We start from the raw sequence: 21599 nt of genomic DNA, 5'->3' as shown, positions 1-21599 counted from the left end.
TTGCAAAGGAGGCTGGAGGGGGTCAGGATGGGGCAGAAAAGGCTTTAAGATGAAGAGACCCTTAGGCTGGCTTGATGGGAAGAGCAGATGGTCACACTGCTTGTAATTGACACCTCATAGGCTCACGCTGAGGTTTCCTATGTATGTAGAGGACAAGCAGGTAACACGGGCTCAGTACGTTTTCTAAAGGTGCCAGAAGATAGAAGAGTTTACTACGCTGAAAAGGGAAATGAAAAGACTGTGCCAAGCAGGAGGGATGCATCACCCACCCACGGGGTGAGATCTGCTTCCCAGCCACGAAGGAGAGTGGTCTCCTAAAGCCACTCCAGGCTTACGATCTGTTGTTGAATGAATAAATGAACTTTGAGACTTGTGAAGAAAGAATTTGGAAGACTGGGATATATAAATATTAAATTTTTTAAAACAGGGTTAGCTAAATGAAAGGGTAAACACATTTTGAAATTAACACTGAACAATTAAGTCACATAAAAAAATAAGAGCATTTTAGCGTGATCAAGGTGGTAGTGAATGGAAAAATGTTTTGTTAGGGTAAAGGAAGCTCAGCTAGCACATCAAGGTCACCCCAATCTCCTGAATCCAGCTTGCTTAGCCCACTCCCTGTGTCCCAAATGGCCCTTCTCTCAGGCATCGAAGATCATTTACATAGTCACCATTGACAAGACTGTCCAATCATTCAGATGTGCCACAATCTGGGTGTTTCTAACATTTGGAGCAACTGAACATCTTGGAATGTCTGGGAGAACTAGTAACCATCACTCAAGGGAGATGCTGCTCTCCCCAGCAAGGTAGCTTCCCAATTTTCTGTGTTGAGTCCAATCTCAGCTGCTCTCCAGGGGCACCCAGGTCTCCCAGATATGCCCAGACCGCCATCACTGAGTGAGGCTGTGCCTACCTGGAGTGCCCTCTAGTGCCTGATTGGTCCTTCCAGCTCAAGCCAGCAATTTTGAGTAGCTAACACCAGGTGGACAGCGGTGGAGTCTATACCCAGGCCTATGACTGATACCCAGGTAAGGACAGCAGAAAATAAGGAAACAACTAACATAATCCAGTTGGTTACTTTTTTCTTCTAAACATCAATAGAAATTAACTACAAACCAAGATGCCTTTTGAAGCAAAGCAAGCTGTGTGTTGTTTCTCCAATCTTTATTTATTATCAGTTACTTAACTAATCTGGGGTTACACATTCATTCTGTTTTGTTGTTGTTGTTGTTGCTGTTGTTTCAGGGCTCTGCTGAGGGTGGACAATGGTCCTAGGTGTCTCAGATCAAGGGGGAGGTTATTTGGTTCCTCAAACTGGGCAGGTACTGATTTCTAGCATAGAGGCCATGAATTTCAAACTTTCATTTATAGGCATTATTTAGATCAAACATTTGGCATTTATAAAGCACCTCCAATAAATGAATAAAATTAACTAGCTATCATTCCAACTATATGAGATTCTGGAAAAGGCAAAACTATGGCAACAATAAAATGATCAATGGTTGCCAGGGTTAGAGGGAAGGACGGATGGATAGGTGGAGTATGGACAAATTTTAGGGCAGTGAAACTACTCTGTAATACTATAATGGTAGATATAGGTCATTATTCATTTAGCCAAACCCACAGAACATACAAGAGTGAACCCTAATGTAAACTACAGGTTTTAGGTAATAATGATGTGTCAGTGTAGGCTCATCAATTGTAACAAATGCACCACTTTGGTGGGGAATTCTGGTGGAGAATGTTGATAGTGGGGGAGGCTGTGTATGTGTGGGGAAGGGGGTATATAGAAACTCTGTACCTTCTGTTCAATTTTGCTGAGAACCTAAAACTTCTCTAAAAAATAAAGTCTATTCAAAATAAATAAACAAAAGAAGGGTAAAGAGAAAAAAGTAAGTAAAATATAATAAATAATTATTGAATACTTTGGTCCCTGTCATTGCTCTAAGTACCTTAAATATATTAACTCATTTATTCTTTGTAACAACCCTGCAAGGTTTGTTATGTTACTATTGTATAGTATGCAATACCATATAATACTGTATAATAGTATACTATGCAATACTATACAATAGTAACAACATACATATTATATAGTAGTATATATGTTATATAGTAGCATATGTTATATAGTAGCATATATGTTATATAGTAACACATATATGTTATATAGTATAACAAATGTTATATAGTAACATAACATGTTTTATAGTAACACAACATTACTATAATGTTACTGTTATCATTCCTATTTTATAGATGAAAGAAGCCGGGCAGAGAGAGGGTAATCGACTTGCCCAGAGTAACACAGGAAACACATGACTCCATGGAGGATTCATTTCACTAATCTCATATCTTAGGCATACATCATACCTCTTTTTTGAGCTAGGAAATAACACAATTTTTTTTCCTGGAGATGCTGTATATCTAAAGGCAGGTGACCTAATCAATGATGTTAATAGGACAAGGGATTATTGCCCATGATTTGTAGGTAGCCCCACACTCTGGGACATTTTTAGGCAAGAGCCACAGCCCTAGAAAATTCTGCCTTATGGCCTGATTTTCAGAAGTGTGTCCAGTTCTCTCTGGGTGAGAAATAGTTGTAACTTGACTTTAAAATGGCTCATCATAACAAATAACTGCATTCAACTTTAAAAATTATTAGACCTGCAAATCTTCTATTCTGTTTACAAAACAGGTGTTTTCCATATCCTCTCCCTGATATCATACATCCGGCATTTCAACGGCCACCCAGTAAGCATAGGAACATCTCTCTGACTCTGTTCCTCACACTCAGGAGATGTGAAACAATATGTCTCTTGCACAAAACAAGTGTGGATTTTAGAATCATCCTGCATTGGTTATAGCAGATATCAGCAGTCACACTCTTGACAATACTACCTACATGAGTCATGTCGGATGCCTCGCCCTGTCCTCCAATACATTAGTGCAGTGCCTGGAGCTTAGGCTACGACCAGTAATAGTTTGGGGTTGACTGGAGGATATAATAAAATAAAATAGAATGTTAATGGGTCTTTGTGGTGCTGTTTTACAACTAAGTGATGACTGCTTGACAGGTGACAAGTGATAGGTGTCTCAAAGTGATGCTAGCATCCCAGGTATGAGATCCATAAATAAAAAGGTAAAGATAAGCTTTTTTGACTTGTCTAATTTTAGAGGGGAAGATGAGATGGTACAGGATGTAATGCAAGTCATAGGAGCCGAGCAGTCTGAGAAGGGATAAAAGGCACAGATAATAAAATAAACTTTGCAGACTGCCCTGGTCTGCCAGCACTGAGCTATCATAATTATTACTAATGGCAGTGAGCTGGGCTGCCTTCTAAGCAGCTGCAGGGACCACAGGCCTCCTCTGTACAGAAGACTCGAATGCTCCCTTGCTTCTTGAGACAAAGTCATGAAATGTGCAGCCCTCGAAGCTGCCCTTGACCTATTCTGTCGCTAATACCAACAGCCTCAGATGCTGAAATCAAAGTGGGACTCTCCCTTTCCCACCCCACTGCCCCCACCGGAGGACTCCTCAGCATTCTCTCTGACTGAGAATCACGATGGGGCCAGAATTCCCCAGTGCCCCCCAGCCTGCTCCGTAGAAGCCGCAGCAGAGTTCTACTCTCTATTAACCATGAGGTCACAGATAAGGCTCCGGAAATGCAGTTCCAGAAAACAGGAAGTAATCCTTGGCCAACGATTTCCCTGGCAGTCATCCTGAAAGTCCTCCCATCAACCCATATATCTAATGGCATTCAAGTCACCTGGGGGGCTGGTCAAAAATGCCTAGGATAAGGACCCACCCAGGCCTGCCAAATCAAATCTCCCAAGGGTAGGGCCAGGACGTCTCCAGTTTATTAAGCTCCCAGGTGAATATGATTTGCAAGCAGATGTTAAAACCACTGCTCTAAGATAGAGAAGGGGTAGAGAGAAGGGAAGGAGAGGGTGAAAAGGCAGGGGATGGTGAAACTCAATGGTGCTGCCCTGCTCAAGACAGGGCTAGAGCACAGGTCAGCCATATCACCCTCCTCAGTCCTGAATGGCAATGACCCCCTGGCAGCCAAGAATAAGGCCTATTTTTTTAGACTGTCATTCTAATTATGTCATTCTAACAATGTCATTCTAATGATATCACTGGACTGCCATTGTCCCGATGGTGTCTTCCACCATCAGCCCCAACTTATCCCTCCAAGCTCACGATTTTCCAGTCTATGCTTTTCCTTCCACTGATCCCTGGGCCTGGAGTGTATCTCCCCCGACCCCTGTTCTCTGCTGATTGAAATTTTTCTCCTCCTTCCAATAGCAATTCAGATACCCTCTTGCTGATGCTCTCGGGCAGGATGAATGGCTCCTACATGGAAGCTGGTGCCATCCTCATTCTGCCTCGTATTATGATTAATTGTATACACATCTGTCACCTCCCCAACATGGAAGTGTGAGGGCCTCTCTGGATGATGTACTAATTCCACACATATTGGTCAAGTGCCTACTGGAGATGGGGATACAGCAATGGGCAACACAGATAGACATCTCTAGGCTTGAATGTCCCCCAGATCCTAGTCTGGTGCTCAAGAAACATCTGCTGAATCGCTTGAACAGCAGCAAAGGTGGTTGACAGATGGAAGAAGCCAGCAGCCTGCAGGCAAGAGCAGTGGCAGCAATGGGAGCCAGGAGAGTGAGACTAGGGAGGAGGCTGGCCCCCCTACCCCTGCCATCCTGAGGACCCAACACCCAGCCCCTCAGAGCCTCACCTGCTGCCGGTCACCACCTCTCCCCTTCCTGGCTCCCGCACACTCATTCCTGCTTCCCATCTTGGACATGGGGAAAGGCCGGGCCGGCCCAGAGCTCAGCACAGCACCCTCCCAGCAGAGCCCTCAAGGCCACATACCTGAGCTCCAGGCAGCCCAGCTGCAGGGCCATGCCCTCGCTGACCTTGCTGGCATAGCGCTGCATGTAGTCGTTCCGGAGCTGGTGGGGAGAAAGGTCAAGCATCAGACTTGCACCCTCACCTCCCACTCCCTGCACAGAGGCCTCAGAAGATGAAGGGCCTTATTCTGCCTCCCTGAGTGACAGCCACCCACCCCACCACAAGCAAGCATGGAGCAGGGATGGAGAGCACGAGGGGAAGGGATGCTTGTGCCTTCACAGGCTGAGCCTGTGAGGTTTTTGAAGTGCTTTTACAGGCATTCTCTCCTTGCTCCACAGGCAGGAAGTTCAGATTCCCCTCCCCTGCCCCCCATTTTGGATAGAAGGAAACTGAAATTTTGCAAGGAGTCAGTAATTTATCCAAAGCCCTGTTGGTAAGTAGTGATAAATGTCATTCAGAGGCCAAGAAAAGTCTAGGTCAGTCTCTAGCAAACCAGGAGGGAGATCTTGGAAGGAACTAAGACCAGACAGAAAATAGCAATGGCCACTCCTGCTGATGCTGCGCTTTGCTCTGCACCTGGTGCTGGGCTTGGCACTCCATACGCATTCTGTCCAGGAAGTTTGAGATGCTCAAAATAGCTGCTGAGAGCTGGTTATTAAGTTTTCAGAAGTTTTTTAAGCCAAGTAGGTATACTATTGGTAGCTTGAAATAGGCTGAGGAGGGGGGTGGATTTACACCATAGAAATTGGCAAGTGCCATAAAAATGAATGAAATAATGGCATTTACAGCAACCTGGATGGAGTTGGAGACCATTATTCTAAGTGAATTAACTCCAGAATGGAAAACCAACATTGTGTGTCCTCACTCATAAGTGGGAGCTAACCATGATGATGCAAAGGCATAAGAATGACTTTGGGGACTCTGGGGAAAGAGTGGGAAGAGGTGAAGGATAAGAGACTACACATTGGGTACAGTGTACACTGCGTGGCTGATGGGTGCACCAACATCTCAGAAATCACCATTAAAGAAATTATTCAGGTAAACACCACCTATTCCCCCCAAAAACCCATTGAAATAAATAAATAAATAAATAAATAAATAAATAAATAAATAAATAGGTAAGTGCTACATGTAAGGGAATTTTTCTTTGGAGAGTCAATTTAGCAGCCAATGATATCATGTGGTCCCTACAACAACCCTATAAAGTAGGTATTATTCTTATGATTCCCATAATAATTTTATAGCAGAGGAAACAGCTTCAGGCAAGTAAATGAGGTCCTCCAGGCTATCAGGTTAGTGAATGGCAGAGCTAGATTAGTGGACAACAGTCCGCAGAGCTGCGTAGTAAGCACTGCAGGATTCATCTTCGACCTGCTCTTGCTGCTTCACTAGCCAGGTCTCCTGGGCCACCAGAAAAGTCCAAGAGGAGCTGGGAGCACATGGGGCAGTTTAGCCAGTGCTTAAATACTGAGAGAAAAGCAGGGTTGGAGCCACTGACCATAGACCAAGGACCTTCTTCAAGAGAAGCTTCCTAGCCTGGGCCCTCCAGAATCTGGGCTTTGTCTTTCTATCTCCCTAGGAGAGAACGGTTCATGCTTGGCATTTGAGGTGCAATGGGAGCCTCGGGGCAAGAAGATAAAGTACTTTTTACCTGTTGGTAAAAATAGAGCAGCGTGGTCCTGTCCTCCTTCAGGCTCTCCATGAAGTCTTCTGGCAAGTAGCGGATTTGAAGGTCATACCTGCAACAGGACATTCAGGCCCTGGTTGACACAGAGAAGCTGGTGCCTGAAGAAAGGAGTAGGACCCCAAGGGCAGAAGCAAGCCCATTCCCCAGTGCAAAGGGAAGGGCTGCCCATGGGTCTCGTGGCTACTCATTCACGGCTGGTTTTTCTCTTTCCCTCCTCTGTGGTTGGGCAGGGGACCATAAACAGGGAGGTGGCTGGCAGGTGGTGGTCTGAGCTATCCCTGACTCTCCACCTTTCTCCCTCATGGCAGCTGTTTCTCTTAGGTTCACAGGCTAGCCCTGGACCTGGGCTTTCTATCCTCCCCACCCTTCTGTCTTTCTTTTCCCCTAGCACTGTCAGCATCCCATTTAGGGTTATCTTTAGGTGTCTGCTCTGGGATGGGGATAGTCTATGAAGCCCAGGTTAGGTCCTGGAAAATACATGCATTTGATACTGGAGGAACACTAAGCCTAGAATGCCACTCAGGTTTGCTAGAAGTTTCTGGGGCAGGGGAGTGCTCTAAGGGAGGAACTCCCAGGGCCTCCCCACCCTAAATTCTTCTCCTTCCGACTTCCAGAGCCCAGGAATCCACTCCTACCTCCACTCGGCTTCCACGTGCAGACACTCATACTTGTCCTGCACCTCACCCACCGTCATCTGTGGGTGCAGCCAGTGGATCTCATCAGACTTCATGTGCTTCAGCCTCAGCCCATAGCACTCAGCCAGCTGGATGTTGGGCCCAATCCGCCCGCTCAGCAGGATGGAGGTGATGATCTCCTGCAGAGGAGAAGAGAGAGGCATGACTCAGGGCTGCCCACCTTTGGGCTCCCATAATTCTCCCACAGACCCGAAAAGTGTGATTCTCTAGGGTGGGATTCTGTCTTCATGTTCAATTTGTCTCTGATTCTTTAGCACTTAGGGAAAGATTTGTACACAATGGGTTTTATATGATAAATTGACAAATGGGTGAAATGAGGCAGAGATAGAGGAACTGAAAGAGCAGAAGTGAAGGAGAAAATGCAAAGAGGCAAAGAATACCAAAAATTTGCTTCTGCACCTCATTACAATCTAACCAATTAATAATTACTGAACATCCACCATGTGAACAGCAGACCTTCTGAGTGGTTTGCAATTTAGCCAGCATCGCTGAGTTCCTGCACCAGGCACTGCTAGGCCCTTTGCAGACATGATTTCATTGAATCCACATAACACAGGGAAGCAGGTGTTACCATCCCGTGTGGCTGATGGAGAAACTAATACAGGTCCCACAACCCATGGAATTAAACTGGGATTTGGAATCCTGGGACACTAGACTCTGAGGATTTCTACTAGGCCAAGCTGATTTATGGAGTGGTGGGGCTGGACAAGATAAGGACAAGATTCACTTGGAAGGATTAAGTGCCACAATCACCCCATGAGCAGGGACACAAGAAATGAGTGCTGGCAAGAAACCAGGTGCCCTCTTGTTCCTGCTTTCTTGTTAACCAGTGGTTAATAGATTGCCTGTCTCCCAGACTGATGCCATAGCTTCCTGGCCTAGAGCCAGAGATGGATTAACAGGTGGGCCAACTGGGCAGCTGCCTGGAAGTCCATCTGTGAGGCCCTGCCTAGTTCTGAAATCACTTTGGTGCCATTTTTTTTTTTCTTGAGATGGAGTCTCGCTCTGTCACCCAGGCTGGAGTATAGTGATGCGATCTCGGCTCACTGCAACCTCCACTTCCCAGGTTCAAGCCATTCTCCTGCCTCATCCTCCTGAGTAGCTGGGACTACAGGTATGCACCACCACGCCTGGATAATTTTTATATTTTTAGTAGAGATGGGGTTTTATCATGTTGGCCAGGCTGGTCTCAAACTCCTGACCTCAAGTGATCTGCCTGCCTCGGCCTCCCAAAGTGCTGGGATTACAGGCGTGAGCCACTAAGCCCAGACTTTGGTACCATTTTAACTCAGGTTTCTCATGTAGTTCTACATATTGTTGGTGAATTGAGCTCACTCTTGACACAGCAGAGAGTCCTCTGGGATATAAATTTAAAAACCCGAAGGCACCAACTTGTCTCTGTTGGATATGTCTGCAATGTGCATGCCACCAAGCCTACATCAGCCTAAAGACTGAATAATGCATAATAGGTTGCTGTCAGACCAAAAAGAGGAGGGGCACTTGATTATTTAGATTTTACATTTTCTTAACATGCCTCCCAAGACAGTTTCTAATTTAGTAAATCAACTGTAATCAGTTCCTTAATTGGAATGAAAAGAAGGAGGCATATTATTTTTCTCAGAAGGAAATAAATTTCCTTCTCTCTCCACTAGGAAAATGTCATGCTAATATTTAGATAATCCTGGTTTGAAGGAATGCCCAGTTATTTGCTTGCCTGGGCACCCATCTGTCTCGGGCTAGCTGCCTCTTGCTAGCCCTTCTGGACTCCAGGGAGTTGTGAAACTAGAAGACCCTCAGCCTGAAAAATCCCTTCCCCATTAGGAAAGAAAATGCCTGTCACAAAGGATGATGACTGCTCTGTGAGACAGATGGGGAAACCGAGGCACAGAATGCACTTGTGAGCAGTTGTAACTAACCAATGCAGGAATCAGAATTGAGTCCCTGGAGGGGATGAAGACCGGGATCAGTGGCACTCCTACAGTGAGAGGGACATCTGGTTGGGGGAGGAGTGCAAGCCCGTGAAGTCAACCATTTTGTCATCCTCTCTACCCATTTCTCCTGTCCCTGAGCTTCTGCCCTGCTCTGTCCACTGTCATCCTGAATAATGCATTACTCAGAGCCCCCACATCACTCCCAAGTCCCTCCTGGAGCCCCCACCACTGGTGCTTTTGAACTTACAGTCCTCTCCTGCTCCAGCTGAAACCTACTTGGCTAATATCTAATTTCCTCAGGGCTAGAACCCCTGTGCTGTTGATTATCAAAAATCTCAAACATATACAAAGTAAACAGAAGAGTATAATAAACCCCCATGCACGCATCACCCAGCCTCAACAATTACCAACCTTCTGCCTTCTTGCTTCATCGATATCACCACCCACTCCCCGACTGTGACTCAACTATTATTTTTTTACAGTTCTTCTTTAAATATAAAATTTATATACATTAAAATGCATAAATTGTAGCTATACAATTTTGACACATGAATACAACTGTGTAACCCACATACCAATTAAGGTATAGAACTTTCCAGATCCCCAGAAAACTCCCCCATATCCCTTCTCAGTCCACCCTCATGGCCCACTACCTCCCGCCTCTCCAGACAACCTTACCCTACCCCCACCACTTTCAATTGGTTTTGCCTGTTCTAGAACTTCAAATAAATGGAATCATTTAGCATACACTTTTTTTGTGTCTTTTTTCACTCAGCATAATGTCTGAGATCTATCATGTTGTTGCATATATCAGAAATTCATTCCTATTTATCGATCGGTAATGTTGTACTTTGTAAGTGAATCACAATATGTTGATTCGGTCCTCTGCTTCCGAACACCTGGACTATTTCTAATTTTTGGCTATTGTGAATTGAACTACTATGAACATTAATGTACAAGTATTTTGTGAATATATGTTGTGATTTCCTGTGGATAAATGCTGAGAAGAGGTATTACTGGATCAAAGATAGATGTATGTCTGACTTTATGAGCAACTGTCAGGATTATTCCATTTTATATTTCTGCTGTGACATGAGACTTCTGTTACACCACATCTTCACTAACATTTGGCATTGTCAGTCTTTTTAATATTAGCCATCTCGGTGGGTGCGTAGTGTCTCATTGTGCTTGTAATTTGCACCTCTCTGATGACTAATGATACTGAACATGTTTTCATGTGTTTATAGGCCATTCATATACCTTCCTTTGTAAAGTGGTTGTTTGAATCTTTTCCCCATTTTTTCTGTTGTGTCTTCATTTGCAGGAGAGTTGTAGGAGACTTTTATACATTCTAGATAAAAGTATTTTGTATGATGTATTTTATGAATATTTTCTCCAGGTCTGTAGTGTGCCTATTCTGCATTGCCTAATCAATGTCTTCTGACAGAGTCTAACTTGTCAAAATTTTCTTTCATGGTTAGCGTTTTCTGTATCCTAAGAAATCTTTGCCTGCCTCCAGGTCATGAAGATATTCTATGTTTTCTTTTATAAGCTTCATAGTTTTAATTTTTAGTTTTGTGATCTATTGTAAATTAATTTTTGTATATGGTATTCATTTTCAAAAATATAGATCTATGGTTGTTCAGCATTGGTTGTTGACTTTCCCTTCCCAAATGAATTGCTTTTCTTTGTCAAAAATCATTTGGCCATCTAGCTTTATTTCTGAACTCTCATTTCTTTTCTATTGATCTTTGTCTATACTGTACCAATGTCAACCACACTGTCTGCATTACTGTAGCTTTACATGAGATCTTGAAGTCAAAGAGGGTTAAGTCTTCTGCTGTTCCCCAACCCCCAGATTATTGGGCTAGGTCTTTGCATGTCCACATAAATGTTAGAATCAGCTGGTCACTTTCTTCTTAAAAAGTCTGCTGCATTATGAGTGGGACTGTGTTAAATCTATAGCTTAATGGGAGAGAACTGGCATTTTTTTTAATGTTTAAATTTTTATAGAGTTTGGCTCATGCTATGTTGACCAGGCTGGACTTGAACTCTTGGGCCTCCAGTGATCCTCCCACCTTGGCTTCGCAAAGTGTTGGGATTACAGGCATGAACCACTGCACCTGGCCAGAACTGGCATCTTAACAGCATTGATGCCTGTAATACATGAACATGGTATATCTCTCTATTTATTTAGGTCTTCTTTATTTTCTTTTAGTAATGTTTTATCATTTTCAACATATATATTGTGCAGGTCTTTTGTTAAATTTATTTCTAAGTAGTTTATAAATTTCAAATTTATAAATTTTAGAAATTTGCTTCTATAAATTATTTTTAAAAATTAATGTTTTATTTTGGGGCTTACTCTGTCCATGATTTTCTGCTAATCTTCTTGCTGCTCTGCCAATCCCATATTGGATCCTCTGACACTTTAAGCTAGTAAGGCTGCAGATTTTTGTCCCTGGAGCCCTCTTCCAGACTGGAAAGTTCTCTCAGGCAAAAAGCCACAAACTTGCAGATCTCATTCATCACAGTTTAGCTCTCAAGAGCAGGTTTCCTTTTAGTTTGTGCTTGCTATTGGCACTCACCAGTGCTTGCAGAGAGTTCCCTTTTTATATTTTGTCCAGATTTCATCATTGTTATCTGGAGAAAGATTAGTCTAGCCAAGCTATCCCATCATTTTTGAAATATTTGTGCTATTTTATTAACAAATCTGTGTTCTCTGCAAATGGGAGAGGGTTGGGGAGCAGAGAACACCTTTTAAGTCATGGATAACTGAAATGCAGACTAGCAATAGCCAGGAGCACAAGCCCTGGTGCCAGGCTGCAGCAGTGCCCCATCTACCCACCACCACCACCCAGCTGGATATGCTTGGGTACACACTAAAGTTCTCTGGATTTGGTTTTCTCATCTAGAATATGGACAAAATAATAGTACCAACTTGGAATGCTTTTATGAGGATTAAATTAGATAAAACTCCATAGAACGGTGCTTGGCCCAAGGTAAATACTAAAAAACAAACAAACAAAAATAGCCCCCAAACAACAAAATATTAGCCTTATTTTGACACAGCAATCTCCTACACAGACTAGTGCTCTGTAAACCAGACTGGGAAAACAAAGCAAAATTCATTCTATTTTTCTCCTTCTCTACCTTTCTATCTTCTTCTCTTTTTCCTTCCTTTGGAGGTGGTGGCAGGGTCAGGGGTCAAAGGAGTTGGGCCAAGAGAGATGGTTGGAGTGATTAGGAGGTTGTAACCAAACAGGAGGAGTGAGCAAAAAAGTAACCAAACAGGGGGAGTGAGCAAAGAAGTAAATGTATTGAGGATAATGGGAAACCCTTATGGAGATGGGGAGCCTAGAGAGTCTAGCCAACCTATCTCATCATTTTTGAAATCTTTGGAGGTGAGGGATTGGAATTGGAAGTACAGGTGTGACTCATGGTTTTATAGATAGAAAGAGATACACACACACATACACACACACACACACACACACAGAGAGAGAGAGAGAGAGAGAGAGAGAGAGAGAGAGAAATTGAGCTTCATTTATGGAAAGGACTTACAAGCAGTGACAGCCCGGCCGGGTGCGGTGGCTCACGCCTGTAATCCCAACACTTTGGGAGGCTGAGGCAGGCGGATCATGAGGTCAGGAGATCAAGATCATCCTGGCTAACACGGTGAAACCCCGTCTCTACTAAAAAATACAAAAAAATTAGCCAGGTGTGGTGGCGGATGCCTGTAGTCCCAGCTACTTGGGAGGCTGAGGCAGGAGAATGGCGTGAACCCAGGAGGCGGAGCTTGCAGTGAGCAGAGATCATGCCATTGAACTCCAGCCTGAGTGACAGAGTGAGACTGTCTCAAAAAAAAAAAGAAGAAGAAGAAGAAGCAGTGACAGCCCATAGTGATTGCACACCCCAGCACCAAGTTGCAGTTTTCAAATATCCTTCTCCACTTAAAGAATCCAAAGCTCCTTGCAGAAATTACTGATTTCAGGGCTAGGGGGAAAAGTACAAGGTGCGCCTGGAATGTTATTTTGTGCCGTATAAAAACAAAGTGTTTAGAGAACATTGGGGACCCATAACAACAAATCAGGATTAGCCTGAAGGAACTCACATGGGCCACATCTAAGATAACTTAAGTATTAAAATATATCATAGGAATGAGTTACATCCTGCCAAATAAAATAGAATCTAAGACAGATAAATAATTGGGGAAGAAGAAAATACTCTTCCTTATATAGAACGCCAAGAAATAAATGTAGAGGAAAGGATGGAAATAGAAAGTCACCATTTGGCAACAAACTCAGTGTTGGTTGATTCAGGCAGGATTCATCAATGGGTGATGAAGCTGGAGGGTGGAGGTTTGATGATGAATAGGATATTGACATGGTCTCAGTGCATTCAGCCTCAGAATGTACTAATCAAATGCACAAAAAAACCTGGCAGACACAAACAGCCGATCATCATGGTTTACATCCCCAGTGGTGGAACAGGTAAGCACAGCGGGCTTCCTGCCTCGATGCACCAAGAAGAGAGAAGCAAGGTTGCTGAGATCTTCCTGCCACGAGTCTGTGGCCTGATCTAGTCATGAGACCCAGGATGAGGAGCCTCCTCAGGGACCTATAGAACAAAAGGCCTGTACTCTTTTGGATTTAGGAACTCTCCCAGATTGGAGGAGACTAAAGGGATATGACAGCTAAGTGCAATGTGTGCTCCTGGATCAGACAGGAAAAACAGACACTGCTGGGACAGTTGGTAAAATTTGGATCGCATCTATGGTGTGGAACGTAGTGTTATAGCAACGCTGACTTCCTGATTTAGATGTATGCAGCACATCTTCTGTAGGAGAATGTCCCTGTTTGGGGAGATAAACCCTGGAGCATTCTGGTGATGGGGCAGCAATGCTGCAACTTGCTCTCAAATAGTTCAGAAAAAAGAATAATGATAATGGGCATTTTTGTGTATGTGTATGCATGTATGTCTGCTTATGAAGAGACTGAGCTGGTAATACAGAAAATGATAAATTTAAACCATTGAGGATGTGGGAGAAAGCTATATGGGAGTCCTTAGCCCTGTTTTTTGTTTTTTGTTTTCCAACCTTTTAAAAAGTATGAAGTAATTTCAAAATAAAAAGAAGAGACTCTGGGGAGGGAGATTCCCAGCCACATGAGAAGTAAAGGCACCATATCAAGGGGTTGAATAAGATTTGCATCAGGCCAGACACGGCCTTGCAGCTTCTCCCCCACCCATAGTCTCTGAGAGGGGTCAGACTAAATCCAGCTAATGATTCTAGTTGGTGAAACTCTCCAGGACTCTGCTCGCACAAAAATTTTTTTTCAGATTTCCTTCTAAGAAGCAACCAATTTCTGTTGTAGACAAGGTGGAGGAAAGTTTAACTTGAGGTCCTTGGGGTTGAAATTCATTAAGAGACTCTTCACCCAACATATCTTCATAGGAAGATAGATTTCAGCTTCAGGTAAGGAAGACCTTGGGAGCTTTCTAAGTATGAGATGCACTATTGGGGAGGTCTGGTGCTGGGCAGATGCTTACCAGTGGTGCATTCTTTCCTGGGGGGCAAACCTGAAGTTCTTGGGGGAGCCACCAACGTCACCACTGCTGGTTACTGATGATGTATCATAAAGAATTTGATGAGTTTTTGTCCTTGGTTCTGCAGAGAGGGTGTTTAAACCCTCGGAATTTCCCAAGAGTTAGGATCGCCTTTGTCCTTCACTGTGGGTTCCTCAGACCACATCTGAATCTACATTAATGAGGTAATTCATGGTGGGTATCTGCTAGCCTCAGGATGGGGGCTGCAATGCTGGAAAGACCAACTGGGCAATCAGAGAGTTGAAGCTTTGAGCCACATGGTATCAGCCTGACCTCCAGGGAGGGAAGGGGAGCTGGAGATTGAGTCCAGTTATGTGGCCAATGATTCTATCAACCAACCAATCAATCAACCATGCCTGTATAATAAGGCCTAATAAATTCCTGGACACCAAAGCTCAGGTGAACTTCCTGGTTGGTGATGCACATCTTGTTGGTGTGTCTGGAGGGCAAAGCCTTCTGAGGATATGAAATCTTCCTGTTTGGGGTCCCTCAGACCTGTCCTGTATGTTTCTTCATTTGGCTGGCTCTCATTTATATGATAAAACTGTAAGGATCGCACTTTTCTGCATTCTGTGAGTTGTTTTAGGAAACTGTTGAACCTGCTGGGATAGCGGAAACCCCCAAACTTGTAGCCAATTGGTCAGAAGTGTGAATGGCCTGGGAATCCTGGAGCTTGCAATTGGGGTGTGAGGGGAGGGAGTCTTGTGGAGGATGCACCCTCAGCCTGTGAAGTCTGAGCTAACTCTAGAAGTGCATTGTGGCAGGACTGCCTTGCAAACTGTGCCAATCCTTTAGGCACACAGAAGGTGGGGGAAACAAGGTTTTTGACCATGAGTGACACAGATAGAGCTCTAACTTTGGAGTCATACAAACGAGGGTGAGAACCCAACTTTGACATGTACTTCCAATAGGATGACAAGCTCCCTGAGCCACAGTCCCCTCTCTGCAGCCCTCCAGCCTCATCATGTTAAGCTGCAGAATGGCTTCTTCATTCAAACCATCAGCAACTGTCTATGACATACTCACTATGCAAAACAGAGCTAGGGGCTCTCGTGCACACACATAGGCCCTTGCCTCAAGGAGCTTCTTATATTTCATAGGTAGGTGGAAAGGTATGGTGTGAATTCAGGGGGGTGGCCAGACTGGGGTAACAGAAAGGTAAGTGCTGAGATTTGACATGCTCTCACCTGCATTGGCTCTTGCATGAGCCCTGCCTTCCTCAGCCTGAATCCTCTTCTCTATCATTCTAATACGTAAACAGCTTCGCAAGCAAACAGTGGGGGCAGCAAGATCAGCCCTCCACCCAGAGCTCCTTGACCGCTACCACTGAGTCAATATTTCTTTCTCTATTAATAAATCACTTTTAAAAAATGACAGTATATAATGATTATCTACTCACTAGATTGCCATATGTGCCATGATTTTTAAAAACTGTCTTAATTTTATCAGTTGCTATTTAGGTAAGCCCAGGACTCCTTTTTGCTACAGGAAGACCTTTGCTTCTTCCCATAGGAGGGCTTCCAGGCTCTCCGACTGCCCATGGCTCACAGCCTGGTTATTAAGAGCCTTTGAATGCTTTCTTGCAAACATTAAAATGTCTATAGCTTTTCCTCCTGCTTGGCTAACACTGATTTAGTTGCTTTATCAAATAGTGTAAAGACTTCAAACTACCCTTGCCTCTCTCCCTATTCTCTGGCCTTTCTTCCTATAGGTCAGAAACAAAGAAGCAACAGGACCGGATGGCTTGTCTCTGTGCCCTGGATAATCTACTTCCAAAAAGGAAAAGGTGGTTGAATGAATTAATTACTCAGCTTACTTTCCTTCTCTTTTGTCAGTGCTCATCCATTTATAACTTTCTTCAGTGATCTCTATTGTCTCACTATTTTCTCATGCTCACCTATTTCTAATAAAATACCTAATCTTTTTAGCTTTTTTCTTAATAAGCTTATTAAACATGTTTGATGTTAGTGGCTGGGTTTTTGGAAAGAACATGATAGCTGAGTCCCCCACTGTCCTCCACCAGGATTGCTCTCACTCAAAGAGTGGCCCTTGCCTAAGGTCACACCCTTCCTAGGGGCCATCCATATCGAGTGACTGGTCAACACAAGGTCATAATACCTATGTCCTTTCATCCTGATTTGGGACAGCTCTTCTGGGCTCTAAGGCTCCAGTGGAATGGGCTGAGGCCTTTGCTGTGGCTGCATCGCAGCCCAACTTTTTGCTCTGCCCCATCCTGCTTTCTTCCCTCCCACTAGCTGTGTGCCTTGGGAGCTCCCATCAACATGCTTCCTCCAATGCAAGCCTCCCACCCAGGTCTGCTTCCCAGGAACCCCATCTGGGACAGTGGCCTGAAAACTGCTTCCCAGACTTAATTCAGTTCACCCTCCTTACTCTTTTCGAAGTATCCTTTTTTGTTTGTTTGTTTTAGTAAGATGACTATACTTAACATTTTAATAAATAAACTACACTTAAGCTTTTGTTGAAAACAAAGTCTTAGGCCAGGCATGGTGGCTCACACTTGTAATCCCAGCCCTTTGGGAGGCCAAGGCAGGAGGGTCACCTGAGGTCAGGAGGTCGAGACTAGCCTGGCCAACGTGGTGAAACCCTGCCTCTACTAAAAATACAAAAATTAGCCTGGCATGGTGGTGCATGCCTATAATCCCAGCTACTTGGGAGGCTGAGGAAGGACAATCACTTGAACCCAGGAGGCAGAGGTTGCAATGAGCCGAGATCGCACCATTGCACTTCAGCCTGGGCCACAAGAGCAAAACTGTCTCAAAAATAAAAATAAGTCTTGCTTAAATTTTATTTAAGAAGGTGTCACTCTGAGGTTGGGGACAAAATCAACGCAGGTGATTTTGGTGGAAAATCCCTCATTGGTTGCTCCTTTTCTATACAATCAGATAAGACCCAAACTAATGAACACAGGGCGTAAACCTCCCTTTGGGGTTTCTTCCCACATGTTCTTTCCAGTCCCATCCCTTCTGTACCCACAATATGCTCTGTGCCTGGTCTCCAAGGTTGCTCTTTCTTCCCCCAACACAGCATGCTCTTGCTTTCCTCTGTGCTGAACACATGTAATTCTTCCTGCCTGGGGGACCCCTTGCTCCCCTCTCCCCATTGTCCTTTCCTCCTGGTGAACTCCCAGTTATGCTTTAAGGCCCAGTGAGCACTATGAGGGTCCCTGGGAAGCCTTCCCTGACTCCCTGTGATAAGGTTTTTGTTTCTTCCCCTGGATTCCAAAAAACTTTACACATCTATCTAGTAAAATACCATTATGGGTTGAATTGTGGTTCCCCAAAAAGATAGGTTGAAGTCTTAACCTCTAGTGCCTTAGCGCGGGACTTTATAGGGTGTTTACAGACTAATCGAGTTAAAATGAGGTCATTCGGGTGGGCTGTCATCTAAAATGACTGGTGTCCTTAAAAAAGGGGGAAGTGTGAATGCAGAGAGAGACATGCACACAGGGAGATGGTGCAAGATTTGAGTGATGCAGCTGCAGGCCAAGGAGTGTCAAAGACCATTGGCGAATCACCAGCCAGGGAGAGGCAAGGACGGGTTCCCCTATGGACTTCAGAGGGAGCACGGCCTGCTGACACCTTGATCTTGAATTTCTAGCCTCCAGAACTGTGAGACAATACCTTTCTGTTGTTTCACATCACTCTATTTGTGGTGCTTTGTTACAGCAGACCTAGGAGACTAATACAGACATTGACCAGTTAGAGCTACAACAATGCTCCATGTCTGACCTCGGGTTAGACAGACACAGACAGTTGTTTTATTTTTAATTGGTATATGGTTATGAGAATTTTAATAAATTTTACTACCTATCTGGACAGCGATCCCCCAGTGATATCCCCTGTGGGGGCCAAGGCTTTTGGCTTCCTAAAGGTTCACTGAAAAAATCACTGAAATGAGGCAGATTGATTAAAGGAGAAAAGGCATACAAATTTACTTAATATGCATACACAGGTACCTTCAGAATAAAGACCCAAAAATAGAGAAGAAATTGTCCATTTTTATGCTTAGGTTTAGCAAACAATGGACAGTCATGTAGAAATATGATTAGAGGAGAAGGGTCTGATTTAATTTTAACAGGCTGAGTGGGGAAACCCAGACAGTCCTGTCTGTCTAGATTCTTCTTGGCCTCTCTGAGCAGTGTTCCTTCCTGCTGGGTGCAGGGCAGGCCCTCTCTGGAATCAAGGCCTTATGACCTATAGTCAAACAATGTAGGTCAGATAATTTCTTTATGGCCTAGTATTTTTAGGTTTTATGGCTGGATTTCTGTGGAGGAAAAGAGGTTCTGGTTTCTATGACCCACCTTGGGGAAGACAATCCTAGTTTCTATGGTGCCTTGCGGGAGAGTGGGGCTGAGAGACAGTGGGCAGGAGAAAGTCAGAGAAAAACTTTTGCTTCTGAGGCTGCTGCTGAGGCCTTCATTTAGGGGTATTGTTTTCTGAGCCCCAACAGTTCTCTCCCTCAAAGAGATTACAGTAAAGATTTAAACGGATTTCCAGTTATTTTTAGATGGCAGACTAATATATGTTGGAATGTGATGCTATACTGAGACTGGCTTCAAGGTCAGAACAACTGGCTGGCTTTATGTGGGTTACAGACACGTAAGAGCTTAGCACAATGGTAGGTGCAGAGCAGGTGCTCAAAAAACGGTAGCTAGCATTGTGGTGGGCAAGGGGGAAGGATGAACATGGCTCAAGGGTCAAGTCAACCTGAGGAGTTGATTAACCCAAGAAGTCTAGAATTAAGACATGAAGATGTGAGCCGGAAATGGAGTCTGGGGTCCTTGGGCCAGAGGTGCCTCTAACTCCCCTGACTGGGTGGGAACTGGCACCTGGGGAGACCCACCTCCTGGGAGCAACTGTCCAGTAGTGGCTCTAAAGGCTTCCAAAGGCTGAGCCCTATAGAGCGGTACAGGCGGTTGAAGGAAGCAATCCCTGAAGAAAGGGATCTGAGGCCGTTTGTGAGCTGGAGCCAGCACCAGCAGCAGGTGGGTGAAGTGCAATCAAGGAGCCTCATAGGATGATCAGGTCATGACCATGGCTGATCCAGCCATGCCAGTGACCGGGATGAGCAATGCAAAGAAAAACGACTTCCTTCTGCTTGGAGCAAGAGAATCATGAAGGGTTTTATGTTCCCAGGGCCTGGATAGCAGGCTCTTCCCTTGTACCTTCTGCTGTGTGTGAAGATGGGAAGTAGAGCTCTGAGAAGGCAGAAAAAAGGCTGAAAAGGTAACAAAAGGCCTTTTCTTTAAAAGGCCTTTACTTTCTGCTCACTATACTGAGCAGAATATAAGTGTCTCTGAAAAATAAAAATGTTCTGTTAAAAATGAGACCATTCTGTCAAAATTCTGATTTGCCCATAAACTGTAGGAAGGGTTCTTGATGCCACGCTGAGATTGAGGAGGGATGAAGAAACAATAAAGATCAGTTGGGAGAGTACCAGGTGGCTTTCATAGATTTTTCCCCCCAAAGCCCACCTACTAAAATATCTTTTAAAGCAGTTACTATACGATTCTTTCGGGTGACATGCAGTGTCTGCCTCAGAGCAGGAGGGGCAGGTGTCGCTTCAACATGACAGGTAAAGTTTTATTTTTCACGTGGGGACTGGGTTCAGAGCATTCATGGTACCATAATGCTTCCTAATTCACATCAGTGAATCTCAACAGGGTACCACTGGCACTTGGGGCAGGAGGATTCTTTGTTGTATGGGACTGTTCACCCATGGCAACGGCCTACCCACCAAATGCCAAGCCCCAGCCCCAATCATCGTGAGAATCATAACAATGTGCCAACTATAAAGGGCCCCTACACATTTCCCGATGCTGACTTCCAGGAGGTGTGGAATGGCTCCTGGGGAGAAGAGCTGACAAACATATTCGGTGAGCCTCTATTTTCTTCTGCACATACCCCAAAATGACATAATTAAAGCTTTTAAGTGGACAAAAGGCCCACTCACTGCTGTACATCTGGGTACACTGGTCTGTGTGTGCCTGAGTGGAGGTACCAGTGACAGATACTATGATCTGAATTGAAGGTCATAATGGGTTGAATGGTGGCCCCCAAAAGATATGTCCATGTCCTAACCCTAGAATCCGTGAATGTGACCTCATTTGGAAAAAAAAATGGGTGGCTTTGCAAATGTAATTAAGGATCTCAAGATGAGATCACTCTGGACTGAGTGGCCCCAAATCCAATGATAAGCATCGTTGTAAAAGATACAGAAAAGAGACACAGAGAGAGCGAAGGCCATGTGAAGATGGAAGCAGAAGTTGGAGTGAGGTATCCATAAGCTGCGAATGCCTAGAGCCACCAGAAGCTGGGACAGGCAAGGAGAGATCCTCCCCTAGAGCCTTCAGGAGAACTGAGTCCCTGCTGACACCTTGATTTAGGACTTCTGGCCTCCAGACTGTGAGAGAATCATTTCTATTGTAAGCCACCAGGCTTGTGATAATTTGCAATGGCACCCATAGAAAACTGATACACTGGTTATATACATTCTGAGTTTGCAACACATGTAAGGGATCATTCTAAAAAAAGTGATTGAAGAACAAAATAATTCAAGTGAGCATAACTTAACACCCTGAAAGCATTCATTTTGAGGTGATAAAAGTCTCTAACAAGGACATTCAGCAATGCAACTACCAGATTAAAAATAGAAACAAAAGCCCAGGCACGTGACTGCCAATTTGTGGATGCAATGAATGTGGGCGTGGAGATTCACAAAGGCCCGGAACCTGCGTGTCTACCTTGTGCTGGCCTCTGTAGGTGCCTGTATGGGGGCGGGCTGGC

General features: G+C 44.4%; 1 protein-coding gene across 3 annotated transcripts in view; it reads right to left on the bottom strand.

The window, feature by feature from the left end:
• PTK2B (protein tyrosine kinase 2 beta) overlaps positions 1-21599 on the bottom strand; it is a 135063-nt gene that overhangs the window by 33079 nt on the left and 80385 nt on the right. For all 3 annotated transcript variants that reach the window (XM_030817008.1, XM_030817006.1, XM_030817007.1), the window contains exons 3-5: positions 7196-7374; positions 6525-6612; positions 4895-4974 (exon numbers count right to left, since the gene is read on the bottom strand). In XM_030817008.1, the coding sequence (XP_030672868.1) occupies positions 4895-4974; positions 6525-6612; positions 7196-7374 (347 nt within the window). The remainder of the gene's footprint in view (positions 1-4894; positions 4975-6524; positions 6613-7195; positions 7375-21599) is intronic.

Source organism: Nomascus leucogenys, chromosome 8 (assembly GCF_006542625.1).
Source record: "Nomascus leucogenys isolate Asia chromosome 8, Asia_NLE_v1, whole genome shotgun sequence".
NCBI lineage: Eukaryota > Metazoa > Chordata > Mammalia > Primates > Hylobatidae > Nomascus > Nomascus leucogenys.
This window is presented reverse-complemented; position numbering and strand designations above follow the sequence as displayed.